At 34.9% G+C, this 19,118-nt stretch overlaps 3 protein-coding genes across 4 annotated transcripts; 1 reads left to right on the top strand and 2 right to left on the bottom strand.

Annotated features, from left to right (window-relative positions):
* Positions 1 to 4,464: 4,464 nt before the first annotated feature.
* LOC106334983 (casein kinase I-like) lies at positions 4,465 to 7,520 on the bottom strand. Its single transcript, XM_013773398.1, has 13 exons — positions 7,106 to 7,520; positions 6,986 to 7,026; positions 6,826 to 6,895; positions 6,585 to 6,733; positions 6,327 to 6,493; positions 6,168 to 6,229; positions 6,040 to 6,103; positions 5,869 to 5,953; positions 5,658 to 5,784; positions 5,500 to 5,573; positions 5,335 to 5,398; positions 5,115 to 5,248; positions 4,465 to 4,991 (listed from the first exon to the last, which is right to left on the bottom strand). The coding sequence occupies exons 1-13, from the start codon at positions 7,182 to 7,184 to the stop codon at positions 4,761 to 4,763; spliced, it is 1,347 nt and encodes a 448-aa protein (XP_013628852.1). The 5' UTR covers positions 7,185 to 7,520; the 3' UTR covers positions 4,465 to 4,760.
* Positions 7,521 to 8,143: 623 nt separating this feature from the next.
* On the bottom strand, positions 8,144 to 11,813 carry LOC106334982 (serine/threonine-protein kinase tricorner-like). 2 transcript variants are annotated; one of them, XM_013773396.1, is made up of 14 exons: positions 11,632 to 11,813; positions 10,952 to 11,246; positions 10,700 to 10,874; positions 10,534 to 10,617; positions 10,228 to 10,469; positions 9,926 to 10,145; positions 9,770 to 9,849; positions 9,601 to 9,685; positions 9,370 to 9,501; positions 9,156 to 9,269; positions 8,989 to 9,036; positions 8,767 to 8,851; positions 8,625 to 8,681; positions 8,144 to 8,549 (listed from the first exon to the last, which is right to left on the bottom strand). In XM_013773396.1, exons 2-14 carry the CDS (start codon positions 11,158 to 11,160, stop codon positions 8,431 to 8,433), a joined length of 1,650 nt encoding a protein of 549 aa, XP_013628850.1. In that variant the 5' UTR covers positions 11,161 to 11,246; positions 11,632 to 11,813; the 3' UTR covers positions 8,144 to 8,430. The 2 variants fall into 2 exon arrangements, with proteins under 2 accessions (XP_013628850.1, XP_013628851.1); XM_013773397.1 differs by having other exon boundaries at positions 10,952 to 11,180.
* Positions 11,814 to 12,127: 314 nt separating this feature from the next.
* On the top strand, positions 12,128 to 15,502 carry LOC106330914. The gene is made up of 5 exons (XM_013769303.1): positions 12,128 to 12,182; positions 12,299 to 12,444; positions 14,063 to 14,092; positions 14,271 to 15,408; positions 15,495 to 15,502. Exons 1-5 carry the CDS (start codon positions 12,128 to 12,130, stop codon positions 15,500 to 15,502), a joined length of 1,377 nt encoding a protein of 458 aa, XP_013624757.1.
* Positions 15,503 to 19,118: the final 3,616 nt, after the last annotated feature.

Raw genomic sequence — 19,118 nt, 5'->3', positions numbered from 1 at the left:
GATTCTTAATTCTTCGACTCACGTTTTTTTCGTTCACTAAAGCTTCTATTAATTGGGCTTCCAACGAGATTTATATTGATATCTGTGGGTTGGCTAATTTATTGGACTAGTTTAGTGAAAACATGCACAAGCCCGTGATGTTTTAATGTGTAAACCCAATAACTTCATCTCTCCCTTGACAAAGTCTGCTGCATTGTCGATCGAAATTCCATCACTTTGCTAAGACGACGGGATGTCGTAACTGTTTGTAGTTTGCATTCAATAGTTGTCATTTACGATGGCTTTAACATCACCGACCCACGTCTCCCACTATCCATCATTCAATGGGCTCTCCTTGCTCAAAGGCTCACAATCTACACCTATAAATAAGGGTTTTCTATTCTGTCAGATTCATCAGTTTCTCCTTCACAGTCGTTAGAATCCTTAGAAAACTGCACACCAGTCATGGCTGCCTCATCGATTCTGACAAATCTCTGAAGAGATGATGAAGCCACCATGGATACGTTTGATGATCATTCAACAATCTTCTTTTAGAAATTAATTTCAGTGTTGAAACTGGTGAGTACCTTAAGGATCGTATTCGAATATGTGATTACTCAATAATGATCATATCTTGCAGATTTGTTTTCTTCGTTCTTCTTCTTTGGTGGGTGCAGATTTATTTGTGCCGAGTACTGGAGATGATTAGAAGATATCTCTGTGTCTGAAAGATGGGAATAGTTTAGCAGTTCCGGTTGCTGTGAAGAACGATGGTGGTAGTGAGGTTAATTCCTTTCTAGATTGCTTTCTTCATGTTAGTATTTCTGATTAAAGTGCACATAAAGAGATAGATAAAACTTTTCTGAGATACCTCATCATAACTAAAAGATTTACATGCTTGTGGGTCTGACTAAATGCAACATTTTATAGCTTCTCTTTATCAAGACACAATTATAGAGAACCAGACAAACAATAAAGATTTTATATCGTTAGAAGTCTACATATCTTATTCATTAACAGTCGCATTCTTTTCCCCCTTCGCAGTGAAATATAGATCTTTGTTTATTCTTTTCGAAAATGTGAACTATTGCATCCTTCCTATATGCAACGATTGTGGAGCCTAAGAACCAATGAGAGTGAAACAGTAGAGGGCAGTAGTGTGCTTATTGTAACTAACATCTGAGTTCATTGTCACCATTTGGAAGGAAACTAGATTGATATTAAGAATAACTCTACGTCAATATAATAAAAAGAAACTATATTTGATGTTTGCTTATATCTAATGTATATATGTGGATATGTTTCCTTTTGTAAGTTTATACACATGTCTTCGACAGGTATAACTTACGCGACACCCAGACATTAAACGCGTCTTCTTCGTTTATGAGAGAATCCACTTTCAAAGCACATATCCAGAGATAGCACCATGACCATAAACGAAACAATGAGTAGAGACTAAGAAGAGCGTCAGTTGTTGCAGCAGGTGCCTTGAATGGTGATTAAATAGACGATTCAGGAGAAGATAATGATGACTTCTACTCTGATTCTGAAAATGACCACATCCATTTTCTAATAATGAAAGTATTCTTTTTCTTATTTTGTAATTTCGACCCTCTGTTCTATATCAAATATGAACCACCTTTATGAGTTTCAGTTATTTTGGAGACTCATCTATTTGGAAGGTCTCAACTTCTGGAGAATCATTTTATCTCTCAAAATCATTAACTACGGTTGAGGCTAACGTCTAAATATTGATCTTGAAATATATACCCATTAAAACATAAAACAGAATTCCAGAACATGTGAAAAAAATATGAAGTTAAAAGGCACATATAGGAGTCGATCAACAAATTAAAATTCAAAGCATTCTACACCAGCAAAGCCCACAATACAAGAATACCGAACATTAATATCAACAGAAAACATGCTTCAGGAAAATAGAAGGTAATGAGAAGAGTATAACTAAATTAAATGAAACAAACATAAAAAATCTTTGTATGCTTATATTATAGAAATACAAAAAAAACTAGAAAGTCATGGAAATTAACAAGCCTTTTTGTATATTTTCATCAAGAACGGAATGAAGAACACACCATATGAAATTTTATGCATATGTATTTTTATTAAACATCTGTTTTTAAAGTATAGATAATTTAAAATTTACATGCATAAAATTTTATGAAAATAAGATAATTCATTTACATACCCTTACCCAAAATTAATTTTACTTATATTTTAAAGCTTTAAATTGTAGTACAAATTTATTTTTTATTTGTTATATTGAGTAAAATTTATTTTATTATTATAAAAGTTAACTATATGTCAACATATTAAATTATTTTAAATGATTTAATATTCTAATTTAATTATGTATATTAAATTATTTTTAATATTCTCATTTAATTATGTATATTAAAATGTGAAATGATTTCTTAGTTTATATATCTTACTTTAATATTTTGTTTTAATAAATGATTTATGTTGTAAAATTCATGAAAATATGTTATTCTTTAATTTTATAATTTATAAAATATTTAACTAATTAATTAAGTTACTTTCTATTTATTAATTGGTGTATCAATTTAATTATGAATATAAAATATGTATATATAAGTATTATAGAAATTTTATTTCTTATTATATAAATAAAAAATTAATTAATATTTGTTTATAATTATAGTTGATATAAATTATGAAATTTATTATTTAAATTTAAATATTAAAAATAAATGTATGTTTACATTTTAAATAAAAAGATATTAAAAATATATTATTAAAATGCAGTCTTAAAAAGATACTTAAGAATATTTTTTTAGATATCATATTTTGAAAATATTAAAATAATAGGTTAGATATGATATATATTTAACAATAAATAAATTAGTTGTAGGATAAAAAATAGGAAGTTAAATAAATGTCATAGTCCAACCTAAACTATTTGTATAGATAAAAAGTGCTTATGGGCCATAGTGTTTTACGGATGGATCATGGAAAAATTAGAATGCATTTTTGGGACAAGGGTGGTATAGCACACTAGAATGTTTTGATAGTTTAGTGGGAGCGAGTAATACAAGAGCAAATCAGTCGCCACTCCATTCGGAGATAGAGGCTCTTATATGGGCCTTTGGTATATGAGGAATCTACAACAATTTAATGTTACTTTTGCAACAGATTATCTCAGTTGGTGAATATGGTTTCAAAACCAGAAGAATTGTCAGCCTTTGCAAGTTATTTGGAAGACTTAAAGGTCTTGAAGATAAGTTTCAATAGCTCATTCATATACCACGGATGCAGAATTCGAGGATTGCGTGCAAGAAAGCAGTCGCCGTTTGTTGTCCATATAGACGCGGAGCTACCGTATATGTTTTAATTTTACAGAGAGTCTAAATTCTTATGTATATAAGTTCACACTTCACATAAATTCAAACATATAACAATGTCATGCTAAAAATTAAGAAAATATAACACTTCATGCAACTTTCATAACATAAATACTGTTACGTACAAATGAAAATACTATTACGTAGAAATTAAGAAAATATTTAACATTTTATTCAAAAAAATTAAAAAAATATAACACGTTATGCAAGTGCATGGTTAAATATGAAACACTTTCATAACATAAATATTTTTACGTATAAATGAAACAAATTCATGTACGTATTTAATAATTTGTATTGTCGTTTTCCTTTCTTTTTCTGTTATATGACATATTTTTTTAAAAATAAAATAATGCTTGGTTAAATAAAATTCAACAACTAGAAAAATAAATATTTACAATAAATAAGTATCATCTCATAGTTGTAACCGTTATTGTTAATATGGTTATGAAAAATTGCAAAACCCTTCAAAACATATTTATATTAAAATTTTGCTCAAACAAAATGATCAATTATACACATACTACATTAGTTAAGATTTGAAATATATAAAATATGTATCAAAATAACTTATATAAATGGTTTCCCAATATTAAAAATAGGAAAACAAAAGATTCTAATTAGCCGAAACAAAGGAGTACCGGATAGATATGAAAATCTAAGGGATTGATTGGTAGGGATGTAGATTTGGATTTTTTACTTTAAAAATTAAGTTGTAAATTTTACAGCTTTAGCTTTAGATTTTATTAATGCAGAATTATTTCAAGATTTAAAAGCACTAAATATAAAACTTTATGTTTAATTTCATAATTTTAAGTTCACTAACAAAAATATGTTAGTGGTTTTTTCAACTCAAAACTAGAAAAATTTAATACAATTTGATTTTAAAATAAAAACATATTATATTTATTAATACAATTTAAAGTAAATTTCCAAAAAAAATTATAGAATAAAAGTACTTTTTGATTAATGAAATTAAAATATTTCTTCGATCAATAAAAAAAATATATTTTAATATAAAATTATTTTAGTGTGAACTCCCCGCCCGTAATATTCACTAGTAATTAATATATTCTACAATATTTCAGCAGAAGCAGAATTGTCCAATTCATTTATTTGCACATTTGTTAAAACATCATCATCAATGCTTTGACAATTACAATACGTTTTCATATTTTCATTCTACACTGAAGCTTTAGAACACAGAACCTGAAGTACTCATCACAAGTTACACACAGACAATGGGAGATTGGGAGAGGCAGAAAATATCCTCTTTCAATCTCTCTCTCTCTCATCTTGTTCCAAATGTAAGAAACAATGCATTTTTTATCAGAGGATGAGAATCTCTATAAGCATGGACATGTCTTTCACTACCATCGCCTTCTCCTTTCTCTCTTAACTTCATTTCCTTTTCTTCCCAGAGCCGATGGTAAGGAGCTCGAATCTTCTTATGGCATCCTCATGTCCAGCTGCTGCAGATGATGGCTTGGATTCATAGCTCTCTTGTACCCGCTGAGTTGTACTTGAAAACAATCGGCTTGAGCGGTTCTCAGCTGACGAGCCAGGTCTGCTGCTTGACATCACACCTCTACTTCCATTTCGAGATGAAGAACGATGTCTATCAGACTCTTGCTGCAACGGTGAAGCCAACAAACCAATCAAACTTTCTCTCACATTCTTTAGAAGTCCTACTTCATTACTTTTGATAAATAAGTAGGGACGAAGTTTCCATGATAGGTAGAAATAAAAACCAACCTTGTCTTTTTTGACATCAGAAGATCTGTTGTATCTAGTAGAGCGATCACCATGAGCGGCGCCTTGGCTTGATACATTTCGTCTGGTGAATGCCTCTATTGCTCCTGCAAATCTTTCTCTCAGGTCCTTTCCCACTAAACAATAAATAGCACGAAATTAACTTCTCAGTTTTTTATATTCTAATAAATTTACAAGCAATTATTAAGACATCTTTCTATACCGGTAGGTTTTTGAGATCTGTCTGCAGGTGATCCTGTGAGGTCCAAGGCTGGTCTTGGAGTTGGCTGATGTAAACGATAAGACATAACAATAGCAAGATAAAGTTATTTGGATGATTGAATTGTTATGAACTTTTGGATCTGAAATCAGTAATATAACTACTAACCCTTGGTCTCGAACTAGAGCCAGTCTGAGGATATTTCAAGTTTGTCCAATCAAACACGTAGTCGAGCTGGTAACCTATACAAGCATACTTCATTTCATCAAAACAAACAAACGAACAAGCTATGTATAAATCCCACAAAGCTGCAAGAAGTTACTAACCTTCGCGAATGAAAAGGTCTCTGAAAAGTCTTCTCAAATATGAATAATCTGGTTTGTCCTCAAATCTCAATGACCGACAGTAATGGAAATACGAGGTGAACTCTGATGGATGTGACTTGCAAAGAATCTCCAAAAAAAGGTAAAACCAATTCAAGTCAAAAATCATCTGAAAACATACATTATCCTCTTTAATTAAATGAATGATGTGTACCTCAGCAGGAGTAAGCATCTTCTTTTCACTAATCTTGTCATACTTCTGCTTCTTTGTGCCACCTTTTAGACCTTGCCATGGCAGACTGATACAGACAATGGACTCAAGTTTAAGGATTTAAATAAGTGATATGCAACCAAGAGAGAGAGAGAGAGAGAGAGAGATTCCAACCTTCCTCGTAGAAAATACATCAACACATAACCAAGTGACTCTAGATCATCTCTTCTACTTTGCTCTGCATAAAAAAGGGAGTTAGAAAGGAAGAAAAGAGGTTTTCAGACATAGAGGTCAGCTCTTACCAATCCCAAGGTGCGTATTCACACTTGCATACCGTGCAGTTCCTGTAAGATTCTTGTTTTCCCTGTGTAAATTTACAAGGAAATTCTAATAAAGCAAGCAAGCATGAAGAAGGAAAGTATGGAACAAGGTCCTGAGTATTATTAGCGAGTAATAAACACCTGTATGGTATATGCTTCTGTGTCTGAAGATCCTTGTATTTTTTAGCAAGGCCATAATCGATGATATAAACCTGGTTGGCTTTGCGGCCAAGACCCATCAAAAAGTTGTCAGGTTTGATATCGCGGTGAAGAAAGCCACGGGAATGCATGTACTCAACTCTGCATATCTGCACCATTGATACAAGATAATACAAAGGAAGATGAGATTCTCAAAGACCAAAGTAGCCCTGAAGTGATAAGAGTAAAGAGGTTGGTTACCAATTGATCAGCAAGCATTAGAACAGATTTCAAAGAGAAGATACGATTGGAGTAGTTGAACAAGTCTTCCAAGCTGGGGCCAAGAAGGTCGATAACCATGCAGCTGTATCCACCCTCCACTCCAAACCATTTGAGATGCGGAACACCAGCTATTTCACAAGAACGAAAGAAAGAAAAAAAAACCATTTGAGAACTGAAAATTGATATAAATGATGGATGAGAGAGAGGAAAAGAAACTGACTTCCCCCTTGAAGAAACATATATATTTTGGATTCATACTGCAGTTGAGGATGCCTTGTCTTCACAGGTTCCTGAAATGGAAAAAAACATAAATGGAAGCAACAACAAAAAGAATCTTAATAAAACAGTCGAAAGACCTCAAAACTAAAGTAGGTTTTTACCAGCTTAACTGCGACTTCTTCTCCAGTTTGAATATTGATCCCTAAATATAAAAACATCAAAATATAAAAGATGCTAAACAAGGAGTCAAGAAGAAGAGGATGTGATATAGATAGAGATACCTAAATAAAGTTCGCCGAAGGATCCACTACCGAGTTTCCTACCCAACTTAAACTTTCCACCGATCACCACTTGATCCATCTTTTTCGATCACAAGAACCCGATTAACCCACTAAATACCAAACTCAATCACTAAGGCGGGATTTGATTTTTCTTAGTGCCGCAAAGCTAAATGATCAAAGTGGACAAGAACCCACCAAGAAACAGTGGTTTAAGCTGATTTTAATGGTCAAAGTTCACGACTTTGCAAAAGAAATAGAGAGAGACTGTGTGTTTGCTACTGTGTTTCTTTAGTTCGAATATATCAAAAGAGAATTTGAAGGAAAAGGGACGGGATCAGTGATTCGGATCTGAGTTTTGAGAGAAGAGAAGAAGGAATAATAAAAGAATGAGAATTTGATGAATTTACGTGAAACTCGACTTAACCTACGTGAGGAGGCGAAACAGAGTTCCAAGAAAGACAATACTTTAACGTCTAATATTTTATCTTTCATATTCCCTTTTCACAAAACTACATAAAAAAATGAAGCGTAATAACATCCGAAGATTATACACAACAAGTTTCTTGAGATGAAATGGAAATTTATAATTTGAAGAGCTTATCATTTTTACAAACCGATTTTTATTTATTTTGATCATCAAATCAGTTACAGTTGAATAATTATTTTCAATATTTACCATCATTACATATTAATGCTATTAACTTCTTTTTTTTTTTTTTTGATTAAAATTGTCTCTAAAGTTTCATTAAATCATTTAACCTCACATGTAATTCACTTCAAAGAAATAAGCTTTAATTTAGGCACCTACCTTCTTGTATTGTGCCAATCACTCTTGTCTTATTTTATTATCACTTAAAAAATGCCTAAACTCGATTCCATTTGTTTCGTGATAAGGAAAATCAAGAGTTCCTTGTTGCACAGAAGAAAATACAAAATCTAGAAGAAGAGAGACTTGGCTCATATTGTTATCTTGAGGTTTAGTTAGTAGTACAATCAAGTTTTGATCAACCAAATGACCAAAACAAAAACAAAAACAAAAACCACAAACAAATCTCTCCACATTGTGAGAATTAATAAACAAACCAATTCCGAAAAGAATATTTACTGCTCTTTTTCTTTGTTGACATTAATCAAACAACCCTCTGTTGAAACAATTCATCTTTCCACTCCTTCAGGATATGCCTTTGCTTTTCCATAGGAGGACACTCTACTTTTGTTGAAAAACAAAAAAAAAAAGGCTTTCAACGAAATCAAACACACACACACACATATGTTATATAAGAAGAGTCTCTGATTCAGTGGCTGTGCAAATGTGTCAGTCAAAATCACCCACCGGATGAGCTGGACTTGCTACCTTCTTTCTCTGCATCTTCTATCTGCGTTGGTAATAGATTCAAGAAGCTTCCTTGCTGTGTTGTTTTGCCATCAGATGATTCATCCTCCTCTGTTCATGTTTTTCCCCCATTAGAGAGAATCAATACAACTACCACTTGTTCTAATAAATGGAAAAAACATTTACCAAAGAGGGATTTAATTGAAGGCCGCTTTGGCTTAGTCTTCTTCTTCTTCAGCTCAGCTACAACACATTACAAGCAAAGACAATCTAGTTATGTTTGGTTCTTCTTCAAACACAGGTTAGGAGGAGGTTAAAAGTTGAATACCTATCCCTGTTAATTGGTCATCGTTTACGATTTCAACGTTCTTGTAAGTATAACCCACAAAGTTTATGTCCTTGGATGAGAGCATCTAGAAAAAAAAAGCCAACCTCATGTTAAGAAAAGCTCAAGGCAAAAATAAAAGAAGAGAGTATAATATCATTTATAACTTCACATGATTCCTTTTGATAATTCACATAATTCGGGAAGTCAGTGCCTATGTCATACCTTTCTCCATGGTCCCGACTTTGACGACTTTGGAACTTGCTTGTCAGCCTGTTCCACAAGGAATTAAAGAATATTAATACATTATTTTCTTTATCAGGAACCATAAAAATATCATCTGTGGCACCAGTTTATTTCAATATATATACATCGGGTATCAGTATGTTTACCTCTTCAAACTTCTCAAAATTTTGGGTGTCCAACTCATCATTGACTTGAGGAATAAATGCAGCCTTCATCTGGTACAGTTTTCCCCATTCGGTTCCTCTGAACCAGGGGTGACCCTAAAAGAAACCATTCAAAGCGTTTTGTAAAGGTTTCTCACAAAAAAAAAAAATATTATACAGGGAATCTCAAAAGTAGGAATAATAATGCACACAACACCTTAATTTCATCTGCTCCTTTGGTTCCAAGCCTTTGTTCAACATTGCATAAAAGCCTACAAATAAGATCCTTGGCTTCTGGTGATAGTCTAGCCTCTTCTGGGAATTTCAAGTAATTTCTCCAGTTTACTATCTACAACGAGAAAAAGGTAAGCTTCCACATTAGTTGATTAGAATTACCAAAAGACATACAAAGTTAAATATAAACAAAAGCAATGGATTAATTCGTTACCTTCCTACAAGTTGTCATTGGATCATCTGAATAAAATGGTGGAAACCCCACAAGCATTTCATACATAATGGCGCCAAGGGACCACCTATTAAGGAGTAATCTCAAGATTAAATTATCTGCATCAAAGAGAATAAATCACCAATATAGTTGGTTGGCACTTGGCACCTACCAATCACATTCCATTCCATATCCTTTTTTCAGCAGAACTTCTGGGGCAATATAGTCAGGAGTTCCAACTGTGGAATAAGCCTGAAACCAAATAACATAAATTAGTTAATTCTATTTTACAAATTATACCACTGGAGAGAAAAGAGGTGAAACTTACAAGCATCCTTCTATTTCTCTGCCAGTTTAGCAGCTGCTCCTGTTGGGTGCGCCTTGTCGCCACAGGGCGACCATCACTTTGTAGAGCCCCACTAACGTTTCTTGCAACTGTGAAATCTTTTTCCTGAAGATTACTACAGTCCAACGGTTTACACAATCCAAAATCTGACAGTTTCATGTGTCCCTCTCTGTCAAGTAGCAGGTTATCAGGCTTGATATCTCTGGGGACCCAAAAAAAAAACGATGTTTAGAACAAATGACACGAAACAACTAAGATCATGTGTCCTCCTGCTTTTCGCTGACCTGTGGATATAGTTGTGCTTATGAATGGACTCAATAGCCAGGACAGTTTCCCCAATGTAGAACCTAGCCTCGTCTTCAGTAAGGGTGTCCTTCCTCATAAGTAAAGTCATCATATCCCCACCAGGTAGATACTCCATTATGAGATACAGATACTCGTCGTCTTGGAAAGAACAATACAGTTTGACAATGCAGTTACTGTCAACTTCCGCAAGTAAATTTCTCTCGGCTTTTACATGTTCCACCTGAAAAAAATCACATCTCAGAAACACATCAACCGAAAGAAAGCGTCTCAGGGAATCTAAATACCTGGCCTCTGCGAAGCATCTCAGATTTCTTAAGCTTCTTCATTGCATAGACATTGCCTGTTCCCTTCTCCCTACAGATCCTAACCTGCAAATACGGAATAAAACATAAAACTGATGTTCATGAGGATGCATGCCAAACTGAGGCTGAGGAGAAGAAGAAGCAAAACCTCTCCAAAAGCACCCTTCCCGATCATTGTCAAAGGCTCAAAGTCATCAGTTCCCATTTTATGCCTCTGACGGCGCATGTACTCAGTTTCCTTCAACTCCAAATCCTTTAGCAAGTTGTTTTGCTCTTCCTCGGAGACTTGTGCATCAGCTAATTTGTTTTCCAGCATTTTGCGGCTGCATGAAATGTGAAAGAGCCTCAAGGATATGGATGGGAAGTTCATCATGAAAACGTGGGGGGGAGAAACCATTACCGCTCTTTTCTTTCGTGGAGACTCCGCATTTGCATTTTGTAATGGTTTTCAATATAAAGTTTAGCAGCAGCAGCTTTCTCTTTGGTTACATTTGAAAGCGCTTCTTCACCTCCGGGTGGCTTTGGCACTACTTCCTTTGCTGCTGCTTCCTTCTTTTTCACCTTGTCTTTAGATTTTAGCTTCTTCACCCAAGCTTTCGCAGTCTCCATTTTCTTTCTTCTTTAGTTAACTGCTTTTATGTACAAGTGAGTAGAGGTTTGATAAGCCAGTGATTAGATTTCTACTTTGGCCACACCTACACAACAAGATGATATTTTGTATTAGCTAAGACAGACTCAAACAGAAGCATGGTGAAGTGAAGCATTGAACATAAAACAAAAAGCAATTCAAAGTTGAAAACTTTTGTTGGTTGTAGCCAGCCACACAACTTAACCTTAGATTCAAATCAAAGACATATGAATCTAAACTAAATTACTAAGACAAAATACAATACAAGTCAATCACATGATCATTTCCAAGTAGAACAAAACCTAACAACAGATCTGAAATAATCATGGGAATCAATGCAATTCGGACAAAAGCTCGATCCCAACGGAGACGGTTGTAATGAAACTCTCAAGAACAAGCGTTTGATTAGAAAAAGAGAGAAAACAAAAACACAACACAACACAGAGACCTACAGTAGATTGGTTCCTGGGGATTCGATTCCTCAGTTCTTGCCCCTTGTTTCTTGAGGATCGAATTCTGAAATTTGAAACAAGTAGAAAAAGGAGAGAAAGAAAAAAGTTGGAAGCTTTATTTATTTATTTTTGGTTTATCGCTTTCGATGTGTGTGAAAAAGACAAGACGACGAGAACTGTTCTTCTTCTGTTACTTGGGAATATATTAAAAATTAGTATTTTGGGGGGGATTAGCTTCAAAATAAAATTAGTTTACACTAAAGTTGATTACCGTATATTAAGGTTCTCTTAAAAAATGATTTCCAGTAAATATGTAAACTGAATTTTAATACCAAAATTGAATAGTATAATATTATTGGGCATGGATTGAGTGGCTTTATCATTGTTTCGTGGACCCCCACCACGGGAATGAGTGGCTTTATCATTGTTTTGAATAATATGTAAAATTTATTCAGAAAAAGTATTTGTTACAGCATTTAGCTACTTGAAACAGAGCATGATTCTATTGCAGAGTCTTAACGGGTGGAAAACCAAAGTTGAAGAACTCCGTGGTAACATCGAGTCCAAGATGAGGCATTGATTACGAGTCTGCCTATCTATCATCTTGATGAGAAGTTGTGGTATGACTGGCTGAGAACCATGTCTACGATTGTTTCTTTCTCTCCAGATGGAGTGAATAGCGACTTGGAAACAATACCGCAACAGGAAGAGCTGCAGCATGGGCTGAGACCGGTCCGCAAGGAGCCCCAGAATTTCTTGCCAGTGATAGGTGAAGCGGGAGCGCAGCAGTTGAGTAAGAAAAGATGTTCTCTGGTTTCTAGATGTTGATTGCACAAGACACAACCTGCATCTATATTGATGTTCCACAGGAGCATTCTGTCTCCGGTAGTTAACCGATTAAGCATAGTTAGCCACGCCATGAACGCATATTTCGGCGTGGAATTAGAGAACCAAACACTATCACACCAGCTCACCGTTGGCGCCGATTGTCGAATGAGATACCATGTATTGCGAGTACTAAAAACTGGCTTGAAGACATCCATACTGTGTGGTGATGAGAGACTGAAACAATAAGTAATAAAAGGTGAATTTTATTTCCTCCAAAGACTGTTTGGTGATTCCGTTGCTTGTGATGGGTCTTCGGTGTTTGGCTTGGATGAGATCTCAACATAGGTTGATGGAAGCTCTCCGAAGTTTGGTGATATGACCCATTGTTTTGTTAATACTAGTAAGCAATATATTATAATCTCTAAAGTTATGCTTATTGAGTGTTTTTTTTCTTAAAACTATTTTTTTCCCAACCTCTTCACTCAATCCCTTATATACTAAATCGCAAGTCGCATCTCCAATCAAAATCTGACACGTGGAAAATCCTTATAAAAAATTAAAAAACAATTGACAGGTAGAAAAACTAAAAAAACTATAAATAAATATTTAAAATTTTCTCTGCAGTTCCTATTTTCTTTAGTCTAAATATTAACTACATATTTTTTATTTTTCTCAAAAAATTTAAGCTATGTTGGTTTATATATATTTTCCGTATTTTCTTCAGCATCTTTTGTATAATAAAAACATAAATCACTTGACCAATAATTCAAGTTTATTTTTCAAAAAAAAAATTACTGAAAAAAATACAGTTGAAACAAACCAGTTTATTTTTATTTTACTCTAACGGAAAGAAGAAAAAATTGTGTCAACTGCCTCTCAACCATTACAGCCACGGTACCCACCTCTTACATTACATCAACTTTAAATGCACACTAGAATCACTTTGACAAAAAAAATTACTTATAAAATCATTCCAAACAGTTCCATTTTTTCCACAAAGTAACCGATGCTTTCATCTTTCTTATAGTTTGATTTTCTTCTCTTGGAAACGTCGTTGAAGTGTATAAAATGATTTTAGAGAAGATGAAGCGAAGGTTATACATGGCTTTTTGGAAATTCGTGGTTAGTGATGTAGACGAGTTCAGATAATAGTTGTTTAGCAAAAGAGTAAGTGATAAAGTTTTAGCTTTTAAGTCTCAGCATTTAATTATCTTCCGTTACGAAGTTTGATTTTTTTTTAAAGTATTTTTGCAGAGAAATCATTGTTACTACAGTCTTCAAGTGATAAGGTGAAATAAATTTTAGAAGATAATTAAACAAGAGAATGTTAATCATTTTCTTATTCCGTACGTAGTACGGGTAGACAACTAGTAGATCTTTCTAAATCATAAGTTCTGCTAAAAGGAAAACTTAGGAGTACTCTTCACTTTTTCTTCTTCTTGTCAACGGCCGAGATTGTTTATTGAATTTATCTGTATATATGTTTCTTTACCAATGAAAACGCAGACAGGCAATTTTAGATAAACTAAGACTAAATTAGTTTTTTTTTTTTTTTTTTTTTTTTGAAACACAAGACTAAATTAGTTTATTTTGCTTGTTTCAGGTATACTATGGAGCTGACTTGGAGAACAAGGTACTTGGAAGCGGATTTTTTACCAGCGAGCGGATAGCGATAGGGATGCATCTCCTTGGCTCTCTGTACTCTCTTTTGAGATCTCTGGAGTTCTAGTCCCATGGCTCTATGTAGAAATGTGTTTTTTTCTTCAATTTTTGTTGGGTAAGTACACTTTCACACTTCTGATTATTTATAGCCCGTTGGCAATGGTGACCAGATCAGAGTCTGGCGGGACAATTGGCTGCTTGGAGATCCTCAACCAACGCCAACAGGTCCTGGTAGGTTCTTTTATCCTAATCTTAAGGTTAAGGACTTGTTCTTCCCTGGGGCATTCTCATGGAATCAACCTCTGTTGAATCAATTATTTCAACCTGAGGATGCTCTGAGAATATTGCGCCTTCGCCCAAGCATAACGGGAACCCAAGACTTGTTGTATTGGAAACTCAGTAAAACAGGATCATACACAGTTAGGTCAGGCTACTATGTGCAAAGGGCGTTGGACAATGAAAATGCTCAGCAAACTCATGTCATTTCCTCTCCTTCTGTGCAACTACGAAATCAGCTCATACAGAAAATTTGGACACTGAAATTACCACCTAAACTCAAAATTTTCTGGTGGAAGGTGCTCCACAATGGCTTGCCAGTTGCATTGAATCTACATAGAAGGGGCTGCAGGGTTATTCCTGAGTGTCAGCTCTGTGGAGAAGGTATGGAAACAATACCTCATTTTCTGTATGAATGTCGAGTATCTAGAGAAATCTGGCAGTTAGCTTACCCTGACCTTTCCCGGAGCCTAGAACCTCATACTAATCTCTTGATGTTTGTCCACAAAATTGTAAATGAGGATACAAGAGATTTACCAAGTAATCTAGCTTGGTTTATAGGGTGGAGGATATGGAAGATGCGGAATAGGTTATTATTTGATAATAACCGGGAACATATCGTACAGGTCATTAAAGGATCTTTCATGGATTTGAACTTGTGGAAGGAGGCTATATACTATAATGAGCCTGACTTCCCAACTCAGGTTAAAGATCATCGACCACACTCCATCATTGATGTCCTCCCGCAAGAATCAATGCTATATTGCATTGCTGATGCCTCTTGGAAGTCTGAACATGAAGCTGCAGGCATAGGGTGGTCCTTATACAGTCGACAAGGCACTTTCATTATGCAAGGAAGCTCAGCAATTGCATCAACAAATTCAGCCTTTGAAGCCGAGGCAGTGGCAACTTTGCTAGCTGTTCAACAATTACATAGACTGCACTACAAGAATGTTATATTTCTAGGTGACAACGCTCGGTTGGTTAAAAGCTTGGAGCCTACTCGAGGACGTGAAAATACTTCTTGTCATGAAGCTTCTACGATGGTACATGACATCCTCAATCTGGCTAAGCTAAATGATTACTCTTTCAAACAGGTCCCTAGAAATTTAATTTATCATGTTGATCAATTAGCAAAGAGAGCTAGACTATCTAACCAAAAATATGTAATAACTTGGCTCTCACCATAAACCATTGTACTTGTCTTCAATGTTGAATCAAATGAAGTTTGTTGCCAAAAAAAAAAGATTATTTATAGCCCCAGTGATGATGTCAGATGGTTGACCAATTTTTTCCCACCATCATCTATACTAATAATATGAAGCTGCAAAGGATCTTTGGGAACTATTAGATTAATTAAAATACTAATAATATTAAGATTTAATATATTTAACCATTTAGCCTAAACAACTAAATATAATTTTATACATTTTACTTTTAAATGAATAGAATAAGCACAAGTAAAAATAAAATAAAAGAATATGAATCTCAAACATTAACATCAAAACGAAAAAGTTATTTTATGATATTTATATTAGGTTTGAAAATAATCATAAAATTTTTGAATTACATTTTCTACATATTTATCGTGATGTTTGGTTTGACATATAAATATTAAGCAAATAATGATTTAGTATCAAATGATGATTTTTATGTTTGTATAAATCATATTTTTGTAATTGAACTAGAAGAAAACTAAAAAAAATTAACTCGGTTAAACTGAAAAATACAAACAAAACCAAATTAAACCGAACCAAACACAAACCTAACACAAACCAAACTGAACTAAAACTGAACCAAATACAAACCGAATCGAAGTAAAACCAAACCAACCCGATCATTAACCAAACCATACTAATTTGGGTTGACTTTGGTTCAAGATTTCTTAGACCCAAATAACCCAAACCAAATCGAACCCAAACGAATCCGTAATTAAACCGAAATGCCCACCCCTATTGATTACATTATGATATTGTTGAACCATATTTTTGAGGTCTTCTTCATTATATTGCACCTGTTCGTCAGACATTAAACATGCTCCAAGCTGCATGAACTGTTGTGGTTGATGCTGCGCCTCTTGCTGTTGCGGTGGATGCTGCGCCATCAGCTGCTGTGCGTGATGCTTTGCCATCGGCTGCTGTGCGTGATGCTTTGCCATCAGCTGTGCATGAAGTGATTGAACATGTAAATAGTTGACAGTAGTGAAATCTATTTTATGCCATCATGTACTGACATTGTCATTATTTTTTAAGATGAGTTTTTGCTTGTATCCATCCAATAGTGATACCTCCCTGCACAATTGAGTACTTCTTCTTGTAAAATTAATGGTTCTGCTTTGGCTCTTCAAGACTCTGATTAATTCAATGAAACAAATGGCATTAAATAGCCCTACATGAAAGTCACGACTCTAAAGAACCAGAGAAATAAGAACAACTACGAAACCAACTACTAACCACTTGGACAACTACTTTGACCGAGTAATGATAAAAGACTACTAACAAACTCAAACAGAAACACATAATGCTAAAAGACTCCAACGGCTACTTTGATTTGCTCCAACAAACCCTCCCTAAACTAAGCTTGGTGAACAAGACTTAGCTTATCTAATGCAGAGCAAATCCCAAGCTTGTTGCTTAACTCTTCGAACACTTCTCTCCTTAAGGGATTCGTCAGTATGTCTGCAACTTGTTCATTGTTCCACAATGCTCCAAGCTTATCTCTCCCTCGTTAATAAGATCACGTAAGAAATGAAAGTGTACTCCAATGTGTTTGCATCTTCCATGGAACACTGGATTTCTCACCAGCTTGATTGTTGATGTGTTGCCACAGAAGATGATCGTGCTTCCCTCCACATTCCTTCCTAGTTATCCTAGAATCATCTTGAACCATATCGCTTGACAAGCACAAACTGATGCCGCAACATACTCAGCTTCGATGGTGGATAATGTCACGATTGGCTGCTTCTTTGAAAGCCACGCTACTGCTGGATTGTCCATCAGAAACACATACCCTGACCTTCTCTTCATGTTCTTCACATCTCCGGCGAAGTCACTATCAGTATACACCTGCAGCTCACCATTTCATCCTCATCTGTACCAAGTGATGTGATCCATGGTTCCCTTTAAATACCTCAAAATACGCTTCGTTCCTTGGACATGAAGTTGAGTCGGTCTTGACATGAAGCGGCTCAGTACAATTACTGCGAATTGGATATCTGGTCTGGTGTTTTTGATGTACATCAAGCTTCCTATCATATGCTTGTAGAGAGTTTCATTGACTCGCTCACCCTTCTCATTTAGATCAATCTTGCTTTCCAGTACCATTGGATTACATACTGCATTACATCCATCCATATAAAAGCGCTTCAAGATTTCTAAGGCATACCTTGACTGTGAAATGTGAATTTCCTCTGAGGTTCGCAAAACTTCTATGCCCATAAAGTACCTCATCTTCCCTAAATCCGACATGTCAAACTCAGCTTCCATTGATTTCTTGAACTCCCTCATCATTGAGATGTTGTCTCCTGTGTATATGAGATCATCCACGTACACACTAAAAATCAGAATGTTTCCTCGTGTGTTACCTTTTAAGAACAAGGTCTCTTCATTTCTGGATTTGAGAAAAGCTTCTCTGATGAAGTAGTCTTCAATGCGGTTGAACCATGCCCTTGGAGCTTGCTTTAAGCCATATAGAGCTTTCTGGAGTTTATAGAACTTGTTTTCTTCTCCAATCTTCTCAAAGCCTTTAGGTTGTTGCACATACACATCTTCTTCAAGTATTCCATGGAGGAATGAAGATTTGACATCGAGTTGGTAGATGTCTCAACCTTTCTGTGCAGCGGTTGTTATGACTGTTTTGATTGTATCCATTCTGGCCACCGGTGCATAGACTTCAGTGTAGTCAATCCCATGTTCTTGAGAGTACCCTTTAGCCACTAAGCGAGCTTTATACTTGCTTACTTCACCATTCTTGTTGAGCTTGGTCTTATATAACCATTTTACTCCAATGCATTTAGCTCCTTCTGGTAGGGTTAATAGGCTCCACGTCTGGTTCTTCTCAATTGACTTCATCTCTTCATCCATGGCCTTTCTCCATTTGAGACACTTTTCTGCTTCCTCATAGGTCGTAGGATCAGAAGAATTGACTTCAACCATGTTCACCATGTGTACTTCTTCTTCCTCATATATAACTGCCATTCCAATAACATAGTCTCTCAGATATTGAGGCGGTCTAGTTCTTCTTCCCTGCCTGACTCCTACGACCTGATTATCAATGATTTATGTGGTTGCTTGTGGCTCTGCAGGTGTTTGTGGTTCATTGTTCAGCTCTGGTTCAGTTTCTTCTTCATTATCGCTCTCTTTTCCTTCACTTTATTCCCACACAGCATCATCATCGTTCCAAGTTAACACTGACTCTATGATGTGATCGTGTTCTTCCCAGTTCCAACCTTTACCTTATTCAAACACCACGTCCATACTCACAACAATCTTATTATAAAATTATGTGTTACCGTAGTTAGATCTTTGGTTTTGGGTATAAGTTAGATTAGTCGAGTCACTCATATTGTGAGTATATTGAGTTACATATATTCTTTCAAATTCAAACTCAAGTATAATTATTTTTTATTCTAATTAAGTCAAATCAAATTAGTTTTATGTCTCTGTTAAATGTGCATATATTTTCACACTACAAGAAAAATGGCTTTTCTTAGCGGACGAAAA

This window comes from Brassica oleracea, chromosome C3 (genome assembly GCF_000695525.1).
Source record: "Brassica oleracea var. oleracea cultivar TO1000 chromosome C3, BOL, whole genome shotgun sequence".
Taxonomy (NCBI): Eukaryota; Viridiplantae; Streptophyta; class Magnoliopsida; order Brassicales; family Brassicaceae; genus Brassica; species Brassica oleracea.
The sequence above is the reverse complement of the archived record's forward strand: the minus strand, read 5'-3'. Positions and strand labels throughout refer to the sequence as shown.